The sequence below is a fragment of the Capricornis sumatraensis genome, chromosome 4 (genome assembly GCF_032405125.1).
Source record: "Capricornis sumatraensis isolate serow.1 chromosome 4, serow.2, whole genome shotgun sequence".
NCBI lineage: Eukaryota > Metazoa > Chordata > Mammalia > Artiodactyla > Bovidae > Capricornis > Capricornis sumatraensis.
The window spans coordinates 119571963-119591718 of record NC_091072.1 but is presented as its reverse complement, the minus strand read 5'-3'; the positions used below and the strand labels follow the sequence as shown (position 1 = coordinate 119591718).

General features: G+C 58.1%; 2 protein-coding genes across 3 annotated transcripts in view; one reads left to right on the top strand and one right to left on the bottom strand.

Moving 5' to 3' along the window:
* Positions 1-3253, top strand: part of TMPRSS6 (transmembrane serine protease 6) — a 39624-nt gene extending 36371 nt beyond the window's left edge. The window contains exons 17-18 of the mRNA XM_068970251.1: positions 1811-1947; positions 2458-3253. Coding sequence (XP_068826352.1) covers positions 1811-1947; positions 2458-2616 — 296 coding nt within the window. The 3' untranslated portion in view covers positions 2617-3253. The remainder of the gene's footprint in view (positions 1-1810; positions 1948-2457) is intronic.
* Positions 3254-7106: 3853 nt separating this feature from the next.
* KCTD17 (potassium channel tetramerization domain containing 17) lies at positions 7107-16934 on the bottom strand. Of its 2 annotated transcripts, none has more exons than XM_068971039.1 (6): positions 16740-16913; positions 15443-15551; positions 13052-13143; positions 12024-12119; positions 10133-10258; positions 7107-7136 (listed from the first exon to the last, which is right to left on the bottom strand). In XM_068971039.1, the coding sequence occupies exons 1-6, from the start codon at positions 16911-16913 to the stop codon at positions 7107-7109; spliced, it is 627 nt and encodes a 208-aa protein (XP_068827140.1). The 2 variants fall into 2 exon arrangements, with proteins under 2 accessions (XP_068827140.1, XP_068827139.1); XM_068971038.1 differs by lacking the exon at positions 7107-7136 and adding an exon at positions 8683-8799 and having other exon boundaries at positions 16740-16934.
* Positions 16935-19756: the final 2822 nt, after the last annotated feature.

Genomic DNA, 19756 nt, shown 5'->3' with positions numbered 1-19756 from the left:
CTTCCTTCCAGAAGGGCACTTCAGTTCAGTTCAGTTCAGTTCAGTTGCTCAGTCGTGTCCGACTCTTTGCGACCCCATGAATTGCAGCATTCCAGGCCTCCCTGTCCATCATCAACTCCCGGAGTTCACTCAAACTCATGTCCATTGAGTCGGTGATGCCACCCAGCCATCTCATCCTCTGTCATCCCCTTCTCCTGCCCCCAATCCCCCCCAGCACCAGAGTCTTTTCCAATGAGTCAACTCTTCACATCGGGTGGCCAAAGTATTGGAGTTTCAATACCTTTCAAGTGAAGGGCACTTAAGGAGAACCAAGGTCATGGAGGCGATCCTGGGGGATATCTGTGGGGTGACAGGGCAGGCCAGGGGCCCCATGGCCCTTGGGCAAGCTCCAGCCCTGTGCTCCTTGGACAATGGAGGGTATATGTCTGTGCTGGGGGGAGACTTTTAATTATTAACACTTACCACATGGAGGTTAGATTTTAGGGGAACATGATTTCATTTAATCCATCCAACAACTCTAGTTCTTGGTAATCATGGACCCCATCTTAAGGATGGGAAAGCAGAGACATTTAGTGTTGACTCAAAGTCACACAGCCAGGGAGAGCTGGAATAGAGACTAGAACCCAGGGCTGTCTGACCCCAGAGACTCTGCTGTTCCTGCTACTGCCTCTCAGAAACATGAGTTTCTGTCCTTCCCTCCTGCCCTGACCAGAGGCTGCTGTCCCGAGAGGCCGGCTCTCAGTTCTGCACACAACTGCAGCCATGCCCTGCACCCTCCGTGGTGGTGGCGTTCAGGAGTGTGTGCCGTGCTTTACAATCTGGACGTACGTGAGGCTGAGATAATGTAAAGATGGAGAAGCTGAGGCTCACGTGTAAAGTGGCTTGTCCAAGAAGATGATAGGGAACAGCGGTCAAGCAAGGATCAGTCCACTTGCTCATTCATTCATTCAGTGACACATTTGTGAACATCTGCTATATGGCGGGCATTGAGTTGGACAAAGCAGTATAAAAACGAATAGGAGACAGTGCTAAGAGCTGACACGGATGGGGGTGTGGGGGCAACGGCAGCCCAGAGGAGGGGTGGGCTGAGCGGAGGCTTGCAGGTGGGTCAGCAGTGTCCCAGCAAAGTGGAAAGGCGTTTCTGGTAAGAGCATAGGTGGCAACCCACCTGAGAACACAGAGCACCAGAGGGGAGCCGGGAGCAGGTGGACCTGGGTGAGGACAGGAGGGAAGGGCAGGCAGGGAGTCTCAGTCAGGATCTGGAGCTAGGATTCCTACTCCTGACCTGAATGAAGGTCCCAGGGCTTCAGGAAAGAAAACCAGCGTCTGGGTCCTACCCCAGCTGAACAGACCGGATCCTCTAGTGGAGCTAGGCACAGGGTGTATATTGAAACTCCATGGTTGGGTGGCGGGGTCCTAACACGCATCCTCCTGGGGAAGCGCTGGCTGGACAATGAGCAGACGCTGGCTGAGTTTTAGGTGGGAGCAGAGGCATGAGGTGTGTACTCTGGAAAAATTCCCCAGGGCTGTCACAGAGAAGAGGGGAGGCGGCCAAGAGGCCTCAGGCACGAGGAAGGGGTGGAGGAGAACTTGAGGACACTGGCCCTGGTGGGTGGGGGGCTCTGTCCCCACGAGCCACTTGGAGAAGGAGCCAGAACAGAGTGTCAGTGAGAGGGATGGTGGAGATGGGAGGGAGGGCAGAGCAGGACGAGGAAGGAGCTCTAGAGATACGAAAGGAACAGCCAAGAGAAGAGACGGGGCCCTGGGCACCTCAGATCCTCTTACCTTTGCCCTCAACCCTGCCGGGCAGGCCCCACCAGCAACGGCCTGCAGAAGGTGGACGTGCAGCTGATCCCGCAGGACCTGTGCAGCGAGGCCTACCGCTACCAGGTGACACCCCGCATGCTGTGTGCCGGCTACCGCAACGGCAAGAAGGATGCCTGCCAGGTGATTCCCGCGGAGTGTGCCAGGGGGCGGGGAGAGGGCCCGGCCCTTGGCTCACAGCAGCCTGCAGCAGCCTCATGGCAAGGTGGGCTTCACTGTCCCCACTTTGAGGGTGAGGAAACTGAGGGTTGGGAGGTTGAGAGACTACCCTCCAGGTTGCAGACCTCAGATCAGAAGAGACCCAGGTGCCAGGTCTGAGACCCAACCCCAGCGCTGCTTCTTATCCTCTGAGAGGCACTTTGCCCCAGTGACCCAGCAGAGAAGACTAGACGGAGCCCACAGAATGGAGGCAGAGCTGGGCAGGGCATTGGGACACACATTCAAGCTTCCGTGACAGCCAGGCCCCGGTGGAGGCCAGGCTGGGTTGGTTCGGGCTCCCTCCATGTATCGGAGGCTTCCAAAGGGGTTCTCATTTTCCTGCTGTCACTCCCAGAATATCCCCAGTAGTCCAGCCCTTTACCTGGAAGTGGATTCCTTTACCCTGACGTAGTCCTGTCTCTCCGCGCCTTACAGGGTGACTCAGGTGGCCCGCTGGTGTGCAAGGAGCCCAGTGGCCGTTGGTTCCTGGCAGGGCTGGTCAGCTGGGGTCTGGGCTGCGGCCGGCCCAACTATTTTGGCGTCTACACCCGCATCACTGGTGTGATAAGCTGGATCCAGCAGGTGCTGACTTGAGGAGCTGCCCCCCTGCAGAGCAGGGGCCTACCTCTTGGACTCAGAGAGCCCAGGGCACCCACTGGGGGGTTGGGAGCAAGTATTCTGCAGGCATAGGGCCTGGAGGGGACAGGAGGTGGTGTCTTTCCTGTCCCCCAACCTAATGCCTGATATCAGCCTCAGTGAGGGTACAAAGAGGGAGGTGGGCCATTCGCTGGTGGTCCAGACCACCCCTGAGGGCCTGGGATGGTCACCAGTCCTGGATGGGGGGTTCTCATCCAGGCTGTCACCTCCTGATTCTCTCTTCTCCTCCCTGCTCCTCCGCTACTGACTTTTGTGGGGAAGAGTTGAGCAGTGATCCTGTGGCTGCAAGGTCCTCCCGCCACCACCCCTGCCCCAGTGCAAAGGCCGTTGGGGTGGCATCTTCTCCAGACAGCAGATTCCGGCCTTTGAAGCCCTCGGCCTAACTTGAGTGGTGGAGGAGGAAGGTGCTCCCACAGGAAGGGCCCTCAGAGTCCTGGAGACAGCCAAGTGGGCCAGCCGCCACTGCAAGCCAAAGGGTGGGGAGCCCTGGGTCCAGGGTCCTCCCAACCCCACCTGCCCCTTGGGACTTCACTGTCCATTCTCACCAGGAGGTGAGCTCAGCTGCCCTGTGGAATAAAGCCGTCTGACCCAAGGTCCTACTCTGGGGGTTCAATGGAGCCCCAGCACCAATCTCATGCCCTTGACTGAACAGACCCTTGCTATCTGCTCAGCCTGTTGGCTAAGTGTCCAGAAGGCCGAGGCGGGGTCAGTGGGGGCAGGGCTGACCTCCAGGGCATCTGCCTAAATCCCAGGAGCCACCCTGGAAAGGCAGTGGTTGGGTGCCCTCAGGTCAGAGTTGGGCTTCCCAGGTGGCACTAGTGGTAAAGAATCCGCCTGCCAAGCAGGAGATGCAAGAGACACAGGTTCAACCTCTGGGTTGAGAAGATCCCCTGGAGTAGGAAATGGCACCCCACTTCAGTATTCTTGCCTGGAAACTCCCTTCGACAGTCCATTGGGCCACAAAGAGTCAGACGCACACAGGTCAGTCAGGGCTGGGACAAGTGCTGGGCTGCTTCTGGAAGCCTAGGAGGAAACTGAGGGACAAGGAGCCTCCTGATCGCACCAGGGAGGGGTCAGGAGTGGAGCCTGGGGCGGAAGCCCTGTCTCCTGATTCCCAGGCGACCACTTCTCTGTCTCAGCACTGCCTCTGCATTCTGCGTCCCTTATTCAGCACCTCACAGGCTCTGACCACGTGCCAAGTGCTGTAGTGGGGTCATGGAGCTCACAGAACTCGGCTCCTGATCTCGAGAGGGGTGGGATGGTGATCCAGTGTGAAGGGTTCTGGGGGAGGCAGCCAGTAACTCGGAAAGTCAGGGAGAGCTGCCTGGAGGGAACTTGAGTTGGGATTCAAAGGCAGCCAAAGGAGGGAAGAGCATTCCAGGCAGGGGAAGAGGATGTGCAAAGGCACAGAGTCCTCAGAGTCAGTGGCCTCTTAGGGAAAGTCAGTTGTTTTTAGTTTGGACAGAGGTTGGGGTTAGGGGCAAAGCAAAGAATTCCTTTGGGGAGGGGCAAACTGAGATGAGATGGCAAAGAACTTGGAGTGGAGCTAAAGATCTGATGCTGGGCACTCTGGGGAGCCAGGAAAGGTTCTAGAGCAGGAAGGTGACACACAAGTGGCTTCACATTTAGAACCAACATGGACATCAGCGTGGAGAAAATGGGAGGCAGGGAAGCTGGTGAGGAGGCTGCTGCAGAACTCAAGAAGGAGGAGGCCTGGACCAAGCAGGGCAGTGGGGATGGACACAGCACTGAAGGACCTTCATTATCCTCCAGGTGCATTGGTGGTGGGGGTAATCTGAGGACCTCTCCCGGCTGGGCTGGTGGAGGACCCATTGCCTGACCTGGGGCACCTGGGGAAGGAAAGGCTCTGGGAAGGTATCATGAACTTAGGGTGCCTCTAGGAGGGAGATGTCCAGGAGATAGGCAGAGCTTGAGAGAGGTTTGGACTGGGGATTTTCCAGCCACCCTGCATGGAAGGTGGTCCAGGGAAGACCAAAGAGGTAGGGGAGACACACGCACTGTAGAAGTGGGGGCCCAGAGTAGGAGGCTGAGGGGTGGTGTGTCCAGTGGCTGGAGGGGAGCTGAGGGGTGGGGTCTTGGCAGCCAAGGCTGTGGCCTGAGTGGGAGTGATCAGGGAGGGCTGTGGGGTGGGCCCTGGTGGAGGCAAGAAGGAGGGTGTCAAGCGCAGACACGTCTTCCTTGGAGCCTGAGTGGGAGGAAGAAGCAGCGGGGGCCTCAGCAGGGACCTAGTCTCCAGAGTTTTCAAAGGGAGACAAGGAGTCGCCGCCAAAGCCACGCGTGGGGAGCCCTCCACCTGCTGGGCGGCCCCTGTGGAGACGGAGCAGGTGGAGCAGCTGCTACGGGGGGGTCAGCTTTGGGGAGGGGACAGGACTACCCCGGGGGGCCTCTCAAAGGGGGAGCAGAACACTGCCAGAGGGTGCTTTGCTGAAATGCAAACTCCTGGCCTTATCCTAGTCTTAGTGGAAATTGGGGTGGGGGTTGTAGTCTGTTCTTTTAACAAGCCTCCTGGTGACCCTTTTGCGATACAGAAAGTGAAGTCAACCCCAGAGAGCCAGGTGGCCCCCAAGGGAAGTGGTGAGGGCCCCCAGACCGTTGAGTGGGCTTGGGAGGGCCTCTGCTTAGGGGATCACGGCTTTGCAGAGATGTCCCCCCCGCAACACCTGCAAGATAAACTGCTGGGGGGAGGGGAGGAGGGAGGCAAGGTAGACACTCAGTAGGACCAGCACATGGTGAAGGAATTGGCCAAGTGGGGTGGGGGTGGGCGGGGCTTTGTTGGACTCAGAAGATGGAGGGGAGCCTGGGGTTTGTATTTCTCAGGACTTGGGACAGGGGGTGGAGGTGATCAGAAGGTATCATAGCGGGAAGCAAAGGGGACGTCCTGGGAGGTTAGGATGGAGCGGAGGTGGCAGGGCAAAGCCGGGGAGCAGAGGGCCAGCTGAATGGTGTGGTGAGGTGGGGAAACTCCAGATGCCCAGAAGCCCAGCTCCCCAGCCCTCAGCATCCCAGCTAACCCACGTCTGCCTGGAGGCTGTGGGAGACTGAGTCACTCTGGGGGCAGGGCCTTAGAAGTCACCTCGTCCAACCCCTTGCTTTACCCATGAAGAAGCAGACCCAGAGAGGGGCAGATACTTTCCAAAGCTTACCCAGCAAGGCAGCGTTGGTACCCTGGACGGCCACCCACGAGACAGAGGATCCAGCCGTGATACTCCCCCTCAACATACACGGGAGAGAGACAACAGGCAGACGCCAGGACTTGGGGGAAAAGCCCCATTACCTTTGGACTGTCTATCCCACCTTAAGTTTAGCCCCTGATCCAAGGGACTTCCCTGATGACTCAGCAGGTAAAGAATCCACCTGCAATGCAGGAGACATGGGTTCAATCCCTGGGTCAGGAAGATCCCCTGGAGGAAGAAATGGCAACCCACTCCAGTATTCTTACCTGGAAAGTCCCATGGACAGAGGCGCCTGGTGGACTCATCCACAGGGTCACAAGAATCAGACACAATTAAGTGCACAGAGCGCTGTCCCCAAATGTGGCCCAGAGAAAGGGAGGCAGCCAGGCTGGCTATTTGTTCAGGTTTTATTACACGATGGGGTTGGACACAACTGAGAAGCAAGTACCTGGCCCAGGAGCCCGTAAATGTGAGAGGCCCCTCGCTCAGCCCCTGCCAGCCCCAGCCTCTCCCCTGGGTGGAGGGAGGATGGTCCCCTTTCCCTTGCCATCAGTTCCTGAGGGGCCCCACTGCCCCTGCTGAATCAGTGCCCACCGCCCTCCTGGCCAGGCCACTCTGCGCCCAGCAGTACGGATGGCGGGGATGGGGTGGGCGTGGAGAGCAGCCAAGCTGAAGGCCAAGTCACCCACCCCCTCCTTCCGATATGGCCGACCCCCAGACCTTCCACCCCCACCAATCCCTGCATCTCTGTGCTGGGCCAGCCTGTGTTTTACCCCCTCCCTGAGGGCCTTCAGGGCCCTCGCCCCTCTTGGTAACCTCACAACAGCCTTGTGAGGCAGCTAGGGCGGGACGTGACCTGGGTGACACACAGCGAGACTGAGGCTCAAGGAGGTGACGTCACTGGGCTGGGGGGAAGCGTAGTATTTGCCATGCAGCTGGGGGCCCCGGGGGCAGGGACGTGGGGGCCTGGGAGACACAGCTGGACAACACCACACTTCGGCCACAGGCAGGCAGCTCTGCCCAGGGGTCCCAGGGCCCACCTCAGGGCTTGAGAGGTCCCCGCGGGCCCCCTCCCGGACCGCGGAGGCAGGGGTGAATGACATCCCCTAGGGTGTAGACAGAGGTGACAGCGGGGAGATCTCTTCCTCTGCCTCAGGCCGGGGGCCCACCCCGTGGTACAAAAATAAAGGATTTCAGAACGGAACCCCAAGTCCCTGGAGGCGATCTGGGGCCTTACATCCGGGTGCCTCTGGCTTGTAACAGCTAGAAAATAAGAGGGGCAGGGGGACGGGGTGGGGGTGGTCAGAACACCGGGAGGGGGGGGGGGTGGGACCAGTGAGGAGACGGGAGTGCAGGGCCAGGAGAAGGGCAGAGGGGAGGTCGAAATGGAGGGGGAGACAGGGAGAGAGAGAGAGTTAGGTGAGTCACGAGGTCCTTTCTGCGAGGAAGGAGGGCTGAGGCCCAGAAAAGGTGGATTCAGAGCTGAGGAGGAGGGGATACAGGAAGGCGACCGGGCTTGCCGGTCTGCTGAGAACCCCACGCCCCATCTTGGGCTGGGTGGTGGCCTCCTAGGAGTCCATATTCTGCCAAGACTCTGGCTGGGGGAGTGAAAGTCAAGAGAGGCTGGTCACCAGTGTCTCGGGCAAGAGGTCACAGAGAACAGCTGTCAGTCCCCATTTTAGAGAACTGTGGCCCGGAGAGGGACAGTGACTTGCCCAAGGTCACAGCAGGTAGATAAGATGGAGTGGGGGCTTGTGGGCTCCTGGCCAGGGCTTCTTCTGCCACAGCCCAATCCTTAGCCAGCTCCTGCTGACTCTCCCAAGGCCACGGGCATCCAAGTGTGGCCTGTCCTTCCCAGCCCCGCAGAAACCGGGGACCCAGTGCCCCGAGGCTGTGATTAGGAGTCCTGGGCGTCAGGGATGAGGTCTGGGCACCTGGCTTCCGTCTCCCTTCCCTCCTTCCCAGCGTGGCTCTGGTGCTGATGGGCAGGTGGGAGAGAATTTCCTCCCCCTCTTGTCTGCTCTCAGAGCCTCACACCCAAGGCCAAGATAGGCTGAGAAACTTGGGTGAGGGGAGAAAATCAGCCGGAAGTGCGGCTCAAGTTCAAGAAATAAGAGATGAGCACCCTTCTGGCTTCTGCCCCTCCCTCCAGCTCCGCCAGGCTACGAACCAGGCATGGCAGCTCTGGGGGCAGGCGAGGGGCCCAGGAGAGGCCCTCCCTGCAAGCACCACCTCAGGTCTGAGGGGGTGCCGCCAGAAACCTGCAAGGAGGAAACGTGAGGAGAACGTGAAGCGCTGGAGCAGTGCCTCAGACGTGGCCGGCAGGGGGCGCTGAGGAGGTGCAGCTGCTCCCCTCCCCACCGGCCCGGGAGGCAGGAGGTGCCAGAAGGGGTGCAGGAGGCGGCAGGCAGGGTGCTCTGGGATGCGGGGCCGGGGCGCCTGGGTGGAGGGCGCAGGAGGCTGGGACCAGGACAGCCCTGGGATGGAGGTGTGAGCAGGCAGAGAGAAAACCCGGACAGGGGCAGAGAGGGAAGAGGCAGGGTGTAGGTGAGATCCAGGAGGAAGAGGTGGATGAAGATGAGGCAGGACCTCCGGCGGGGAGCGGAGGAGGAGGAGGCGGTGGTGGGAGGGAGAAAAGGTTAGCGGGATCCTGAGATGACTGGGCTGCAAAGAGAAAGTGAGAGAAGGGATGGTTATGCAGGTGAGGCGCCAGGCATGCGGCTGAGCTAACCCTGGTGGGCCCGCCCGACCCCCGGCCACCCCCGGGACCCCAGGTTCTGCAGCTGGCTCCAGCAGGGAGCGGGCGGGAGGCGCCGGCTTCTACTAGCAATCATTCTCCTCGGGGGTTGGCTGCACCTTTCTCCTGCGTATCTGCCTCCACCTGCACCTCCTGCTCCTGCTGCTGCTCCAGCTGCTCCTCCGCGCTCTGTGAACCAGCCGGCGGACCCAGGGAAGAAAGAGCGCAGAACTGACCGGGGGACCGGGGCCTGCTGGCGGCTGGCCCCGAGGGCCCCCGTCTCAGGGTGAAGGGGAGGGGCAAGAGGAGGAGGACCTTCAGGGGAGGGGAGCGCTACAGCCACAGAAGCCGGGGCATCGTGTCTGTCCCGGGAAGCCTGGGGAGGGGCCTGGGGGAACCCGCGGGAGGGTGGGGACCTGCTGAGGATGCTGGCGGCTGCCGCTCTGACAGTGGTGGGAGACGAAGAGGGTGGGTGTGTGGCTGGGGTATCCTTGAGGGGTGCCTGGGAAGGCCTCATTTTGGAAGGACCAACCCAGAGTACATATGAGGCCAGGGAAGGCCCACGGCAGACACCAGCCAGATCTGAGATGCCAGCACTGGCTCTGACATCCCAGATCCTGAGGTCTCTCCCAGAGAGGCAGGAGCAGCCAGCTCACCCTGCACCCCTGCAAGGCCACGTCAGCCACTGGCCCCGCTGGGGGTGGGGTGGGCACGGGAAGTCACAGCACAGGAAGGCAGACAAACAGACGGGAAGCAGAGTTCCTAAGTCTTCAACACACAGGGACAGGCTTCTAGAAGGAACGCTCTCCTTTCTTCCCAGCCTGGCTGCTGCCTGCCCTGCTGGTTCCACCTTGGACTCCTGAGGCTTCTGACCAACTCAGGGTCTGGGGTGATAGGACCTTCGATCAATCCCCTCCCTGCAGCCAGCTGAGGCTGCCTCACAGGCCAGGATGGAAACACAGGGTTGGACCCTGAGGGCTCCAGACCCCTCTGCTGCTGAGTCCTATGTGGGGAGCCTGCAGAAGGGGCAGAATGAACAGATTCGGCTTCCCTGCCCCAGCCCTGGTCCCCAGGAACTAAACTGGCCCCTTGGATTGCAGAAGTTCCAAGCTGGTGGTCCACCCCCTCACTTCTCTGAGAATACAACCAAGGTGCACAGAGAGGATGTGACCTGTCCAAGGTCACACAGAGCACTCACACCATGCCCAGACCCCTAGTCCAGTGCATTCTCCCGGTGCCATGCTGCCCCGTGGCCGCCATGTGCCCACCATCCAAGTAACATCTAAGTCCACTCTGGTCACACCCTGGGGCTAATCTCCTCTCACTGTCCCTGGAGCCTGGGCCTGGGTAACTGGCGTGGGCAGACAGGACCATGGGTGGCATGGGATGGATGGCATCAGCTGTGATCAGGGCGTCAGGCGTGTGCAGCAGGAGGGAGAAAGAAGAAGCACAGATGGCCAGGCGGAGGGCAGCAAGGGGAGGGAGGGAAGGCAGGGAAGCTGAGGTCGGGCGGGGGGCTCACCTTGGTTTTGCGGCTGGACTCGGAGCTCAGCCCATGTGGAGAGCTGTAGAGCTCCTTGGACACCACACACAGGAACTCTGCCTGGTCCTCACTGCCATAGTTGTAGGAGGAGCCGATGTTCACCAGCTGGAGGGATGGCACGTGGGGAGAAAATGACCGGTCAGGTGGGGTGGGGGGCAGAGGTGGGCAAACATTGGTACATGTCAAGATACTGACTGTGCCCTGATCTTGCTGCTCCATTCAGGCCCATCCCCCTGGCTTTCCAGAGGACACCTCTGGCCCAAAGTCAGAGTCCTCTCCACCTCCTCAACCTATGCCTCTGGTCAATTTCCAGGGCCAGCCTCCCCACATGGCTTGGCCGGTCCTGATCCTTAGGGGAAGGCAGTTATCATTGCTTTTCCTCCCCGACTCGGCCTAGTCCCAGATCTAGCAGGCTACTTCCAGAAGCAGGCAGAGATCTGTAACAGGCAGACTGTGCTCCTGTGTCCTGGGTGTGGCTGAAGCAGCCCCAGAACCAAGTCGCAGGATGGGGTCCATGTGACCTGGTGGAGCACCATAGAATATTCTGTTTGCTCTTGGAAATAGAGGTAGACCAGATCACCTGTTCCTTAGGCCAGTGGTGCCTGGCATGTTTGCTCAGCCTCTAGGAGCCCATGCAATTGCCAGACTCTCACCTAGAGAGCAGAGGAAAGCAGCCCCACTTTTGGTCTGGGATCCCTAAAATAACTACATCTGAAGGCCCCTCCTGGCTGATAAAAGCTCTGCACATGGTGGGTCTCATTCAGCCCCCAGGGACCCTCATCCTGCAGACAGAGGAAAAACCAGCCAGCCCCTTTAGCAGATGAGGCCTTGAGGGATGGTTTGTCCCACAGCCAGAATGAGTGGAACAGGATTTGAATCCAGGACCCTGAGTCCTCTCTGGAATCCTACAGAGTCAAATGCTTCTAATAATTCATAGGATGCTAGCTAGCTTCACTGTTTTGAGGCCTACCCTGGGCTAGAGACTTGATCCATGGTCTTTCTAATCTACACAATGTTCTGGCAAAAGAAGCACTACTGGCCCATGTCACAGATTGGGAAACTGAGGCCAAGAGAGAGATGACCTGCTCAAGGTCACAGAGCACGTCAGTGGTGAAGCCTAGATGTGAATCCAGGCTTCCAGTTCCTGGACTGGCCTTGTTCTTCCCCCCAGGCCTGGCCATCCTGGGGAGCCTGGCCTTCCTCTCCTTTCTTCAACCTCCAGGTGTGAGGGAGCTTGTGTGGATAAAAGGCAGCCCAACCCTTCTCTTCTTAAGGGCCAATCTGACCTTGGGTTGGCTTGCTGGCTCTGATCCTCTGGAAACCTGAGAGAGGTGTGACGTCAACTGGATTACTAGGGCAACCTGTTTATGATAAAAATCTCTCCTGGCTGGTAAACTGCATCAGCACTGGAAGGAAATGCAGGTCATCGTGAATACCTCAGGGGAGGCTGCCGCTCTGTGCTTCTGAAGGCGGCCATGCTTGGAACTGGGCATGTCCCTTGTGGGGACCTGGAATCTATGCCTGTGGAGTTGCTACAAGAGGTGTGGCCCCCAGAGGACCTCCATTCTCCTCTACGGATCTTGTCTCCTCTCATCAGAACTGTCGCTTGGGGGGCAGAGACTTACACACTTCGGTGTAAACGCTACCCAGCTCCTGGGAGGCTTTGCCAGAGCTGCCTTGTGGCCTGTGGGGCTTCCTTTGTCTCTCCTTCCCAATCAATCTGCTGCCAAGTGTGGCCTTTCTTAATCTTGTTTGTTTGCCTTAAGAAGACTCCTGGGTAGGGGCTGCAGTGGGGAACCCCAAGGCTGGGGCTGCAGGAAGACAGGAGCTTGCTTTGCCTGGACATGTGGCTCCTGCGTGCTCCACCCACCTGCTCAAAGCGCCAGCCATCAGACATGGTGGAGACCATCTGCGTCAGCTCCTCCTCCTGGCACTGCAGCACGCGGTACACGTGCTTGGGTGGGACCTGCGGGCAGAGGGCGATGTGGAGGGCACCTTGTGGGAGTGCCTAGCATCCCGGGATGGGAGAGCACCTGCTCCTCACTTACCCTCTACCCCTAAGAAGGACAGAAGGAGGGGATGGAGTTGGGGTGGTAAGCCAGAAGTCACATTCTGAGTAATTGCGATGTGCCAGGCACTCAACATGCGTGATTTCACTTAATCCCACCTAAAACCCTAGGAAGGTTCATGGAAGCTCTGAGAGGGTTGGTTACTGGCCCAAGGTCACCCAGCTAAAGAGTTGCAGGACCAGAATTGGGACACAGGTGATACAAGGGGTAAGGAACAAGGGCTTAGGAGGCATCCTGGGCCACTAACTGAGGCAGGTCCTCCAGGAGACAGAGCACCCCCTCTTCAAGCTCCTGGGGAGAGAAGGACAGTGGAAGACAGTGCCTCCCTACCCATCTCTCATCTTCTACCTCTCCCCCAGGGTGGGCAGAGAATTCCACCAGCTCCTCCTGCAGACTGGCCACTTAGGCGCAGGGTCCAAGCTCAGACATGCCAGCTCCAGGGGGCCACTTGAGCCCATGAAATGGATGGTGTACTAATCCCCATTGCCCCTACAAGGCCCCCTGTACCCTCATACTGACTCCATATTGCCTGTGAGGAAGGGAAGGGTGGGCAGTTCTCAGTACCTCTATATGCCCCAAAAGGAAATCAGGATCCAGAGAGTGGAGTGACTGGCCCAAGGTCATACAGCAAACAGAGCCAAGGCAAGGACAGAACCTGATACATGTCTCCCAGTCTGGGGCTTTGCGGGGCGATCTGGGAGCTGGACAACCCCTTACAGGGCAGCTCGGCCTTCCCAAGAAAAGCTAGTTCTGTCTCTCCTGACCTCCCTTCTCCCCGCTCCCCACCACCCCTGCTCTGGCCATGGATGCTGCCCCGCTGCCCCCTGACCTGTGTGACGGTGTAATCCTTTTCCTCCATCCGGTCTTTGATGATGCGGATCAGCGGGCCAATGTTGTAGAATTCCGCTTCCTCCAGGACCCCTGACACAGAGCAGCACCTGCATCACTCCCACTGCCCCCATGCCCCATTCTCGCCTTGTCCCCTCCATCCCCACCCCCTGCTCATCACACTAGGGTGATGAGCCTCTCTGAGTTCAGGGGTCAGGCAAGAGGGAACACTCCCTTCTTGGGGACTCACACTCTCTATAGCAGGGCTAAGAGGCACCATCTCCCTGGTGTGCTGAGCACAGCGACCTGGGACACCTACCAGTACCCCGTCTGGGGCTAACCAGAGGCAGCAGGCCCATGGGACTGGACCCTAGAAGGCCACAGTGAGAGGGGCCTTGGCTGACCCCTGATTACATGCTCCCACTGATGAAGCACGTGCTAAGTGGCAGGCACCACGCCAGGCAGGTTGCACTCTTTACTGTAGTTCATTCTCAGCACGAGAAGTAGATACTCTCATCACCCCCACCGAGCAAACAGGGAAGCCAAGGGCCAGGCAAGGCAGTAGCTGTGCAACACCTCACACCCAGCACGGGGCAGAGCTGGGGTTCACACTCAAGTTCCTCTGCCCTCCAATCCCACTAAGTGCACGATCTTTGTGCACTGACCAGCCACACTTCACAGTCTGCAGAGCCTGTCCCGTGCTCATCACAAGCCCCAGGGCGTGCTTGTCCCCACGCAGGTAAGGGAGCCATCTTAGAGACTGAGCGAGTGCCTCTCTGGTGAAGGGGACAGCCCTCAGCCTTTGGACCCCCCTCAGCTCCTCAGGGTAGGTCCTTTGCACAACGGGCCTCTGGGCTCCTGTGGGACAGGACCCACATCTGATGTCCCTGGCTGTCCCCAGTGCACATCCGCCTAACACAGAGGAGGTGGTCAGTGCGTGCTACTGCCAGGAATGCCCCCTATGGGGCCCTACAGACGACAGACAGCAAACTGTGTATCACGGGTCCTTGGTGCCAGGCGTGGCACTAAGTGACACACTTGTATCCACTCCTTTTATCTTCATAGCAGCTCAGCAAGGTGGGTGCTATTGTTACCCCACTCCACAGATGCAGGCATGGAGGCACAAGGGGATAAGTGACTTTCTAGGGTTCACACACTAGTCAGTTTCCTGCCAAAGCCCCTGGCCCCTTGGAGCAGGGCCCTAGTCCTGTCTGAAGGTGCTGGGAATGCCAGGGCTTTGACAAATCCAGAACCTGTAAACAGGTGTTAGCTGTGACGCTGGAGTGTTTAGCTCCCTTCCCTGTGGGAGCGGCTTTTGGGCACAGGCCACGCCCATGGTGTCTGCTCCCCCAGGGGCCACCAGGAAAGCTGTGGGGCTCCCAGAGCCGATGCCTAGAGTGGGCTCTGATTCTGAAGCCCTGGTCCTCTGGAGAGCCACCTGGCCTCTAGACTACCGTGTCCCACGGGTCAGGAGGGAAGACTGTGGCCCGAGGGAGGAGGGAGGGGCTGTGTTAGACCCCTTCAGGGTACAAGACCCAGGACTTATGATGTCTGTTTTCCCAGAACACATCCCTAATGGAGATCACCGCCCCACTTTATACACACAGTAGAGACTCAGAAAGGAAAGGTGACAAGTCCAAGCTGGCCTGGCTGGGTCAGCTGACCCAAAGCCACACCCTGTGCTCTAAGGAAAAGTGGGCTTGGCACCCACCTATAGTCCCTGCTCCAGGCTGCAGTTCTGCCAAGAAGCCATTCTCCCAGGCATGGCTTCCCTGCCATCTGCTGGGCCAGGAAGTGGACATTTACAGGGCCTCAGCTACCCGGCCTGGGAGGGACCAAACGCCCGCTGGGGAGCAGCCTCCCCACTCCCCTTCCTCCACCCACAACCAGCACTGTGCAGCAGAGGCTGTCAGATCTCGGGAAGAGTCACCCGTTCCACCTCCCTGCTGACTGTGAGCCCTCACCAGGCATCTGAGATACCCGATCACACAAAGAAAGAAGCATACCTCTTCCCATGGCCATTTCTACCCCCACCGGGCTCACCACTGGCTTCCCAGGAAGCCAGGGGAAAGGACATCCCTTGCCCCTGGCAGAGGCTACAGGCCTCACGGGCTTCCTCTCTCTTCTGCCTATGTTTCTGCCACTTCCCCAGAAGCACCACCCAGTGGAAGCACCCAGTGGAAGCGTGGGCCAGTCACCTTGGCCCTAGGCTCAGCCTGGGCAGAGGCTTTGGCATCCAGTCCTGTCTGGGATGAGAAGCAGGAAACATGGAAGAAAACAGAGGTCTCCTCTGGATGGGAGAAATGGCTTTGGACCACCATGGAAGGCCCTGGCAGGCTAGAGAAGACAGGCGTAGGATGCAGGCCCTGGCCAGCCCCCTGGACCAACTTACCCTCCTCAGCCATGTCCTTGTCTAGCACCAGCTTGCCATGCCGGAGGAAGTTGAGGATGGGCCCAAAGTAGGTGGGGTCGCGGTCGATGAGGTAGGCCCCCGTCTCATCCTACAAAGGCAAGAGGCACAGGCAGTGAGAAAAGAGTGAGCCCCTCTTCCCTGCTGACCCCGCACATACCCCCACCCTTCAGTCCCAGTAAAGGATAGAGGGAGGGTGGGGGCGGGAGATGCAGTGTTTGCTCCAAAACGGAGTGGTGTGATGGGGTAAAAGGACCTTGGGGTCAGATACAGCTAGGTTCAGATCCTGCCTCTGCCTTTTCCTGACTCTGTGACCTCGGGTCAGTGACTTGACCTCTCTGAGCCTTGCTCCTCTCCCCCACAACCGGGGAGAATTGTGAGCAGCCAGTGAAGTTTCAGTGGCACCCAGGCCAGTGTAGGGCTCAGGGATCATCCCTCTTAGAGGTTATTTCCTGAAGCCAGCCCTACACGGTCTCCAGCAGACCCCAGTTATGCTGGGGATGTTTACAAGTTTCCAAAGGAGCTGCTATCTCATTGGATACCCTCATTGGATACCGGGCAGGGAGGCTTGAGAGAGTTTCAGTGCAACTCTACAGAGAGAGGACAGGGACATCACCAGGTAAAGAGACTCACCCAAGGTCACAGCATCAGGTCAGGAAATGGGAGAGAAGGGGCCTTAGAGGTCATCGCAGCCCGGCCCCCTGGGGCTACAGACAGGAGGCTGAGCTGGAGCAGGGAAGGATCTGACCCAAGGTCATGCAAGCAGTTTGCAGCAGAACTGAGGTGGGAACCCAGAAATGGTGCCCCAGGCCAGCGTTCCTCCCCACGAAGCCCAGCTCAGAAGGAAGCTGGGATTTCTCCACCCCGCTCCCTGTACCCCTAGGCCACCCACACCCCAAAGGGCAGGGAGAAGCAGGCTTTAGCTCCTGTGATGCAGGAGTCCAGTTTGGGCAGGAGGGAAGGCCCTTCGTGGCTGTCCTCCCCACAGCGCCAAAGAAATGGGAGAGACCTTATCTAATAGTCTCCTGGGTGCGGAGCCCAGGGTAGAGCTCAAAAGCTCCAAATGGCCCCAGCCTGGCGTTGTCCTGTTGCCAAGGCAATGGGCACATCCTCACTCTCTGATCCACTTCCTTCTCCCCTCCTTCGACCAGTTCTTCTTGCCTCCAGCTCTTCGGAAAGAAACCCAGCCGGGTTTCCAGCCCCGCGAGCAGGCCTGGCTGAATAGCCAGATTCCAGCGAGCGAGGGATCCCCAACGGCCGCCCACCCCGTGGGCCTCACCCGGTCGGACTGCAGCTCTTCCCCCTGGCACAGGCGGCTGAGGAAGGACTTCTGCTCGCGGCACAGCGTCTGCCTGGTGGTCAGGAACACCGTGCCCCCCACGTTGAGCCGCACCCACTTGCCCCAGCCGCCCGCCCCCGCCGGCGGCGCTGCCTCACCGGCCTCCATCCTCATCGCTCTTCCCAGCGTCTGCATCCTCCGGGCAAGGAGGCTGGAGGTGGGCAGGTACCGAGCGCCGGGCATGCCGGGAGCTGTAGTCCGAGCCTCCACGGGCGGATGCGGCGGGAGTGAGGATCTTGCCTTTCCCTAGCCCCGCCCTACTTTGTCCTTTCTGGGAGGTCTACAATCGAGGGTTTCTTAAAGATGCTCTTGGCCAAAGTGCTCTGTGTTTGGGGAAGGTCAAATTCGAGGTCACTGGGGAAATGATGAGTGATACCCCGAATCAGCAATCCTCCCATTCCGCCTCCACTTTGCTTTCCCTTTGTCCAGTCTGGGTTATCAAACAACTGACAAGAGAAGAAACTTTTCCCTCCCCAATTTTATAGCAGCATTTACCTGTATCTGTTTTCTAATATTCTTTCATTCTGCTTTTGGCTGGCGGGGCCTGGGGAAGAAGGGAGCTGTGCTCTTTCCCCACGAAAACTCTCTTTGAGGACAACAGAGCTGGGCTTACAGTTGGCTCAGCACCTTCCATATTCCAGATGCTTTGTGCATCTGTATTAGTCATTGATGCTCTCAGTAGCCCTGTGAAGCTGACGTTACTGCACCCATTTTACAGAAGAGGACACAGAAGCTGTGACTTTCTGCATTCACACAGCTAGTGAGGGTCAGGCTGGCAGGAACCCCGGTGGGTTTCAAGTGCATTTCCACCACCAAGGCCCCTTTCCTGCTCCGTGGGGAACATTTCTAGGGAGGAAGTGTGGAGAGGGTACCGGATGAATGTCTGGAGAGCTAGGTTTTCATTCTGGCTTTTGTAGGATGAAGTGCCTGGAGACTATTAGTTTACTCATCTGTAATTCGGGAAGGGGAGGAGGGATTGGTTCTGTGGATGTACTTCTGAGCCAGATAACTTGGCGGGGGTGGGGGTGGGTTGCTGCTATTGTGGATTCTGCAGGGTGTGGGAAGGGGACAGCTCCTCATGTGGTTTGGGTCCTGGGAGAGAAAGGAGCAGAAGGGAAGTCACCCTCCTTTATTTATTTCGTGTAGTTTGTGGGATCTTAGTTCCCTGACCAGGAATTGAATCCAAGCCCTTGGCAGTGAAAGCACCAAGTCCTAACCACTGGACCACCAGAGAATTCCTGAAAGCTGTCTTCTTTAACTTCCTTTCCTTCTCACTATTTCAGTCAGTGATCTCTGTGTCACACACTCAGGCCACACTCACTGGGCAGCCTGGCCCTGTGGTGGGGTGAGGAGGGGAAGGTTCTGTTATCCCTCAGGTTCTGTCTCCGTAAACCTTTCCCCTTGGCAGGGAGTGGATCACAGCTGCTAGACTCCTGCTCCTGGGAATGTGTGTTCTCTTAAACACAAATTCGAGTGTGATCTTGAGCCACCTCCTTTCTGAATCTCAATTTTTCCTTTTGCGAAGTGGGAAGTGTCACTGAAGAACACTGTCATGAACATTCGATTATGTTGGTAAAACAGCTGGCACAATCCATGGCTTGTAGTATACTGAATACATGGATATAGGTTATGAACTGGCCTTGGAAGACCAGCAGCACTCCAGGCAGCACTCCAAGCGCTTGGTGAGTCCTCCACCATCGTCAGCTGAAACAAAAGCGAAGCAGGGAATATGTCTTCTTCCACTTAAGGGTCATAGGCAGGGAGTAATGTGGTCAATGTGTAACTTGGGCCACTCTGGAGACTGCAGAGGAGACGCCTCAAAGCCCTGAGAGACCAGCCAGGAGGGCTCCTAGATGAGGGGTAGGGAAGCCCCAACCAAGGCAGCGTCAACCGGGAGTAGGCAGCTTCAGTGGATACTTGGGAAGCTGAAATGAAGCTTGAAGGGGCTGTGGGAAGAAAGAAGAAGGAAGGAGAAAGAGGAAGGAGGAGGGGCCATGCTGACAACCCTGGCTTCTGGCTTGAACTAGCAGTGTTTCCCTGAAGCAGGAGAAGCTGGTCTGGGGAGGCATCAGGGGTGATGAGGTCAGTTTGGAGCCTGTATCTCCAGTGCCTGTGGGGCAAGAGACCATTGTCCTGCAGGTGTGATACTGAGCAGAGCAGCTTAGGCTGGAGAGGCCTGGTGGGCTGGTGTGAGCCTAGAGCAGGGAGGAGACCCCTTCAAAGAAAACCTGAGAAGTCCCAGAGCTAGAGACCCAGGAAGGCCCTCTCATGTGGTGGCCCCAGTGAATGAAGAGGACGGGACAAAGTCTGGAGAGCGAGGAGCAAGAGCCATATTCCAGAGACCAAGAAGGGGCCAGTTTGCATGAACAAGTTCACAGGAGGAATGAAAGCTGAGAAAGTGGAGCTGTAGCGTCCTGGAGCTTTGGCAACCCACGGCTTGCCTGAACCAACCTGCTCCTGCAGGTGTGACAGAGCTGAGGCCTGGAGGCAGAGAATAACTTGAACAGGGTCACTCAGCAAATGTGGAGCAGACCCCAGATTTCTTGGGCTGCCAGCCCTGACCCATCGAGGGTTGCCTCTCCCCTGCGAGGAGCGCAGACCACGCTGCACACGCGGACAGTGTAGAGCTTTTAAATAAAAGAGGCATGTCATGGGACAAAATTCAGATCTCTCTTTAGGTGAGGTGAAATTCCTTACTACATTGAATTATTTCACAATAAAACTGATATTAAAAAGAAAGAAGGGAGGAAAGAAGGGCTTTCCTGGTGGCTCAGTGGTACAGAATTCCCCTGCCAATGCAGGAGGCATGGGTTTGACCCCTGGTCTGGGAGGATCCCACATGGCACAGAGCAGCTAAGCCTGTGCCCTGCAATTGCTGAGCCTGTGCTCTAGAGCCCTGGAGCCGCAACTGCTGAACCCCATGCACCGTAGAACCTGTGCTCCGCAACAAGAGAAGC

Bases quoted from the DNA above. Each gene is read 5' to 3' on its own strand.
- KCTD17 (XM_068971038.1), bottom strand. From the start codon at position 16,934: ATGCAGACGCTGGGAAGAGCGATGAGGATGGAGGCCGGTGAGGCAGCG. The intron at 15,552-16,739 runs GTGAGGCCCACG...TTGCCTTTGTAG, and splicing joins AAGAGCTGCAGTCCGACCGG to GATGAGACGGGGGCCTACCT. The intron at 8,800-10,132 runs GTGAGCCCCCCG...GCTGGTTCACAG, and splicing joins AGTCCAGCCGCAAAACCAAG to AGCGCGGAGGAGCAGCTGGA.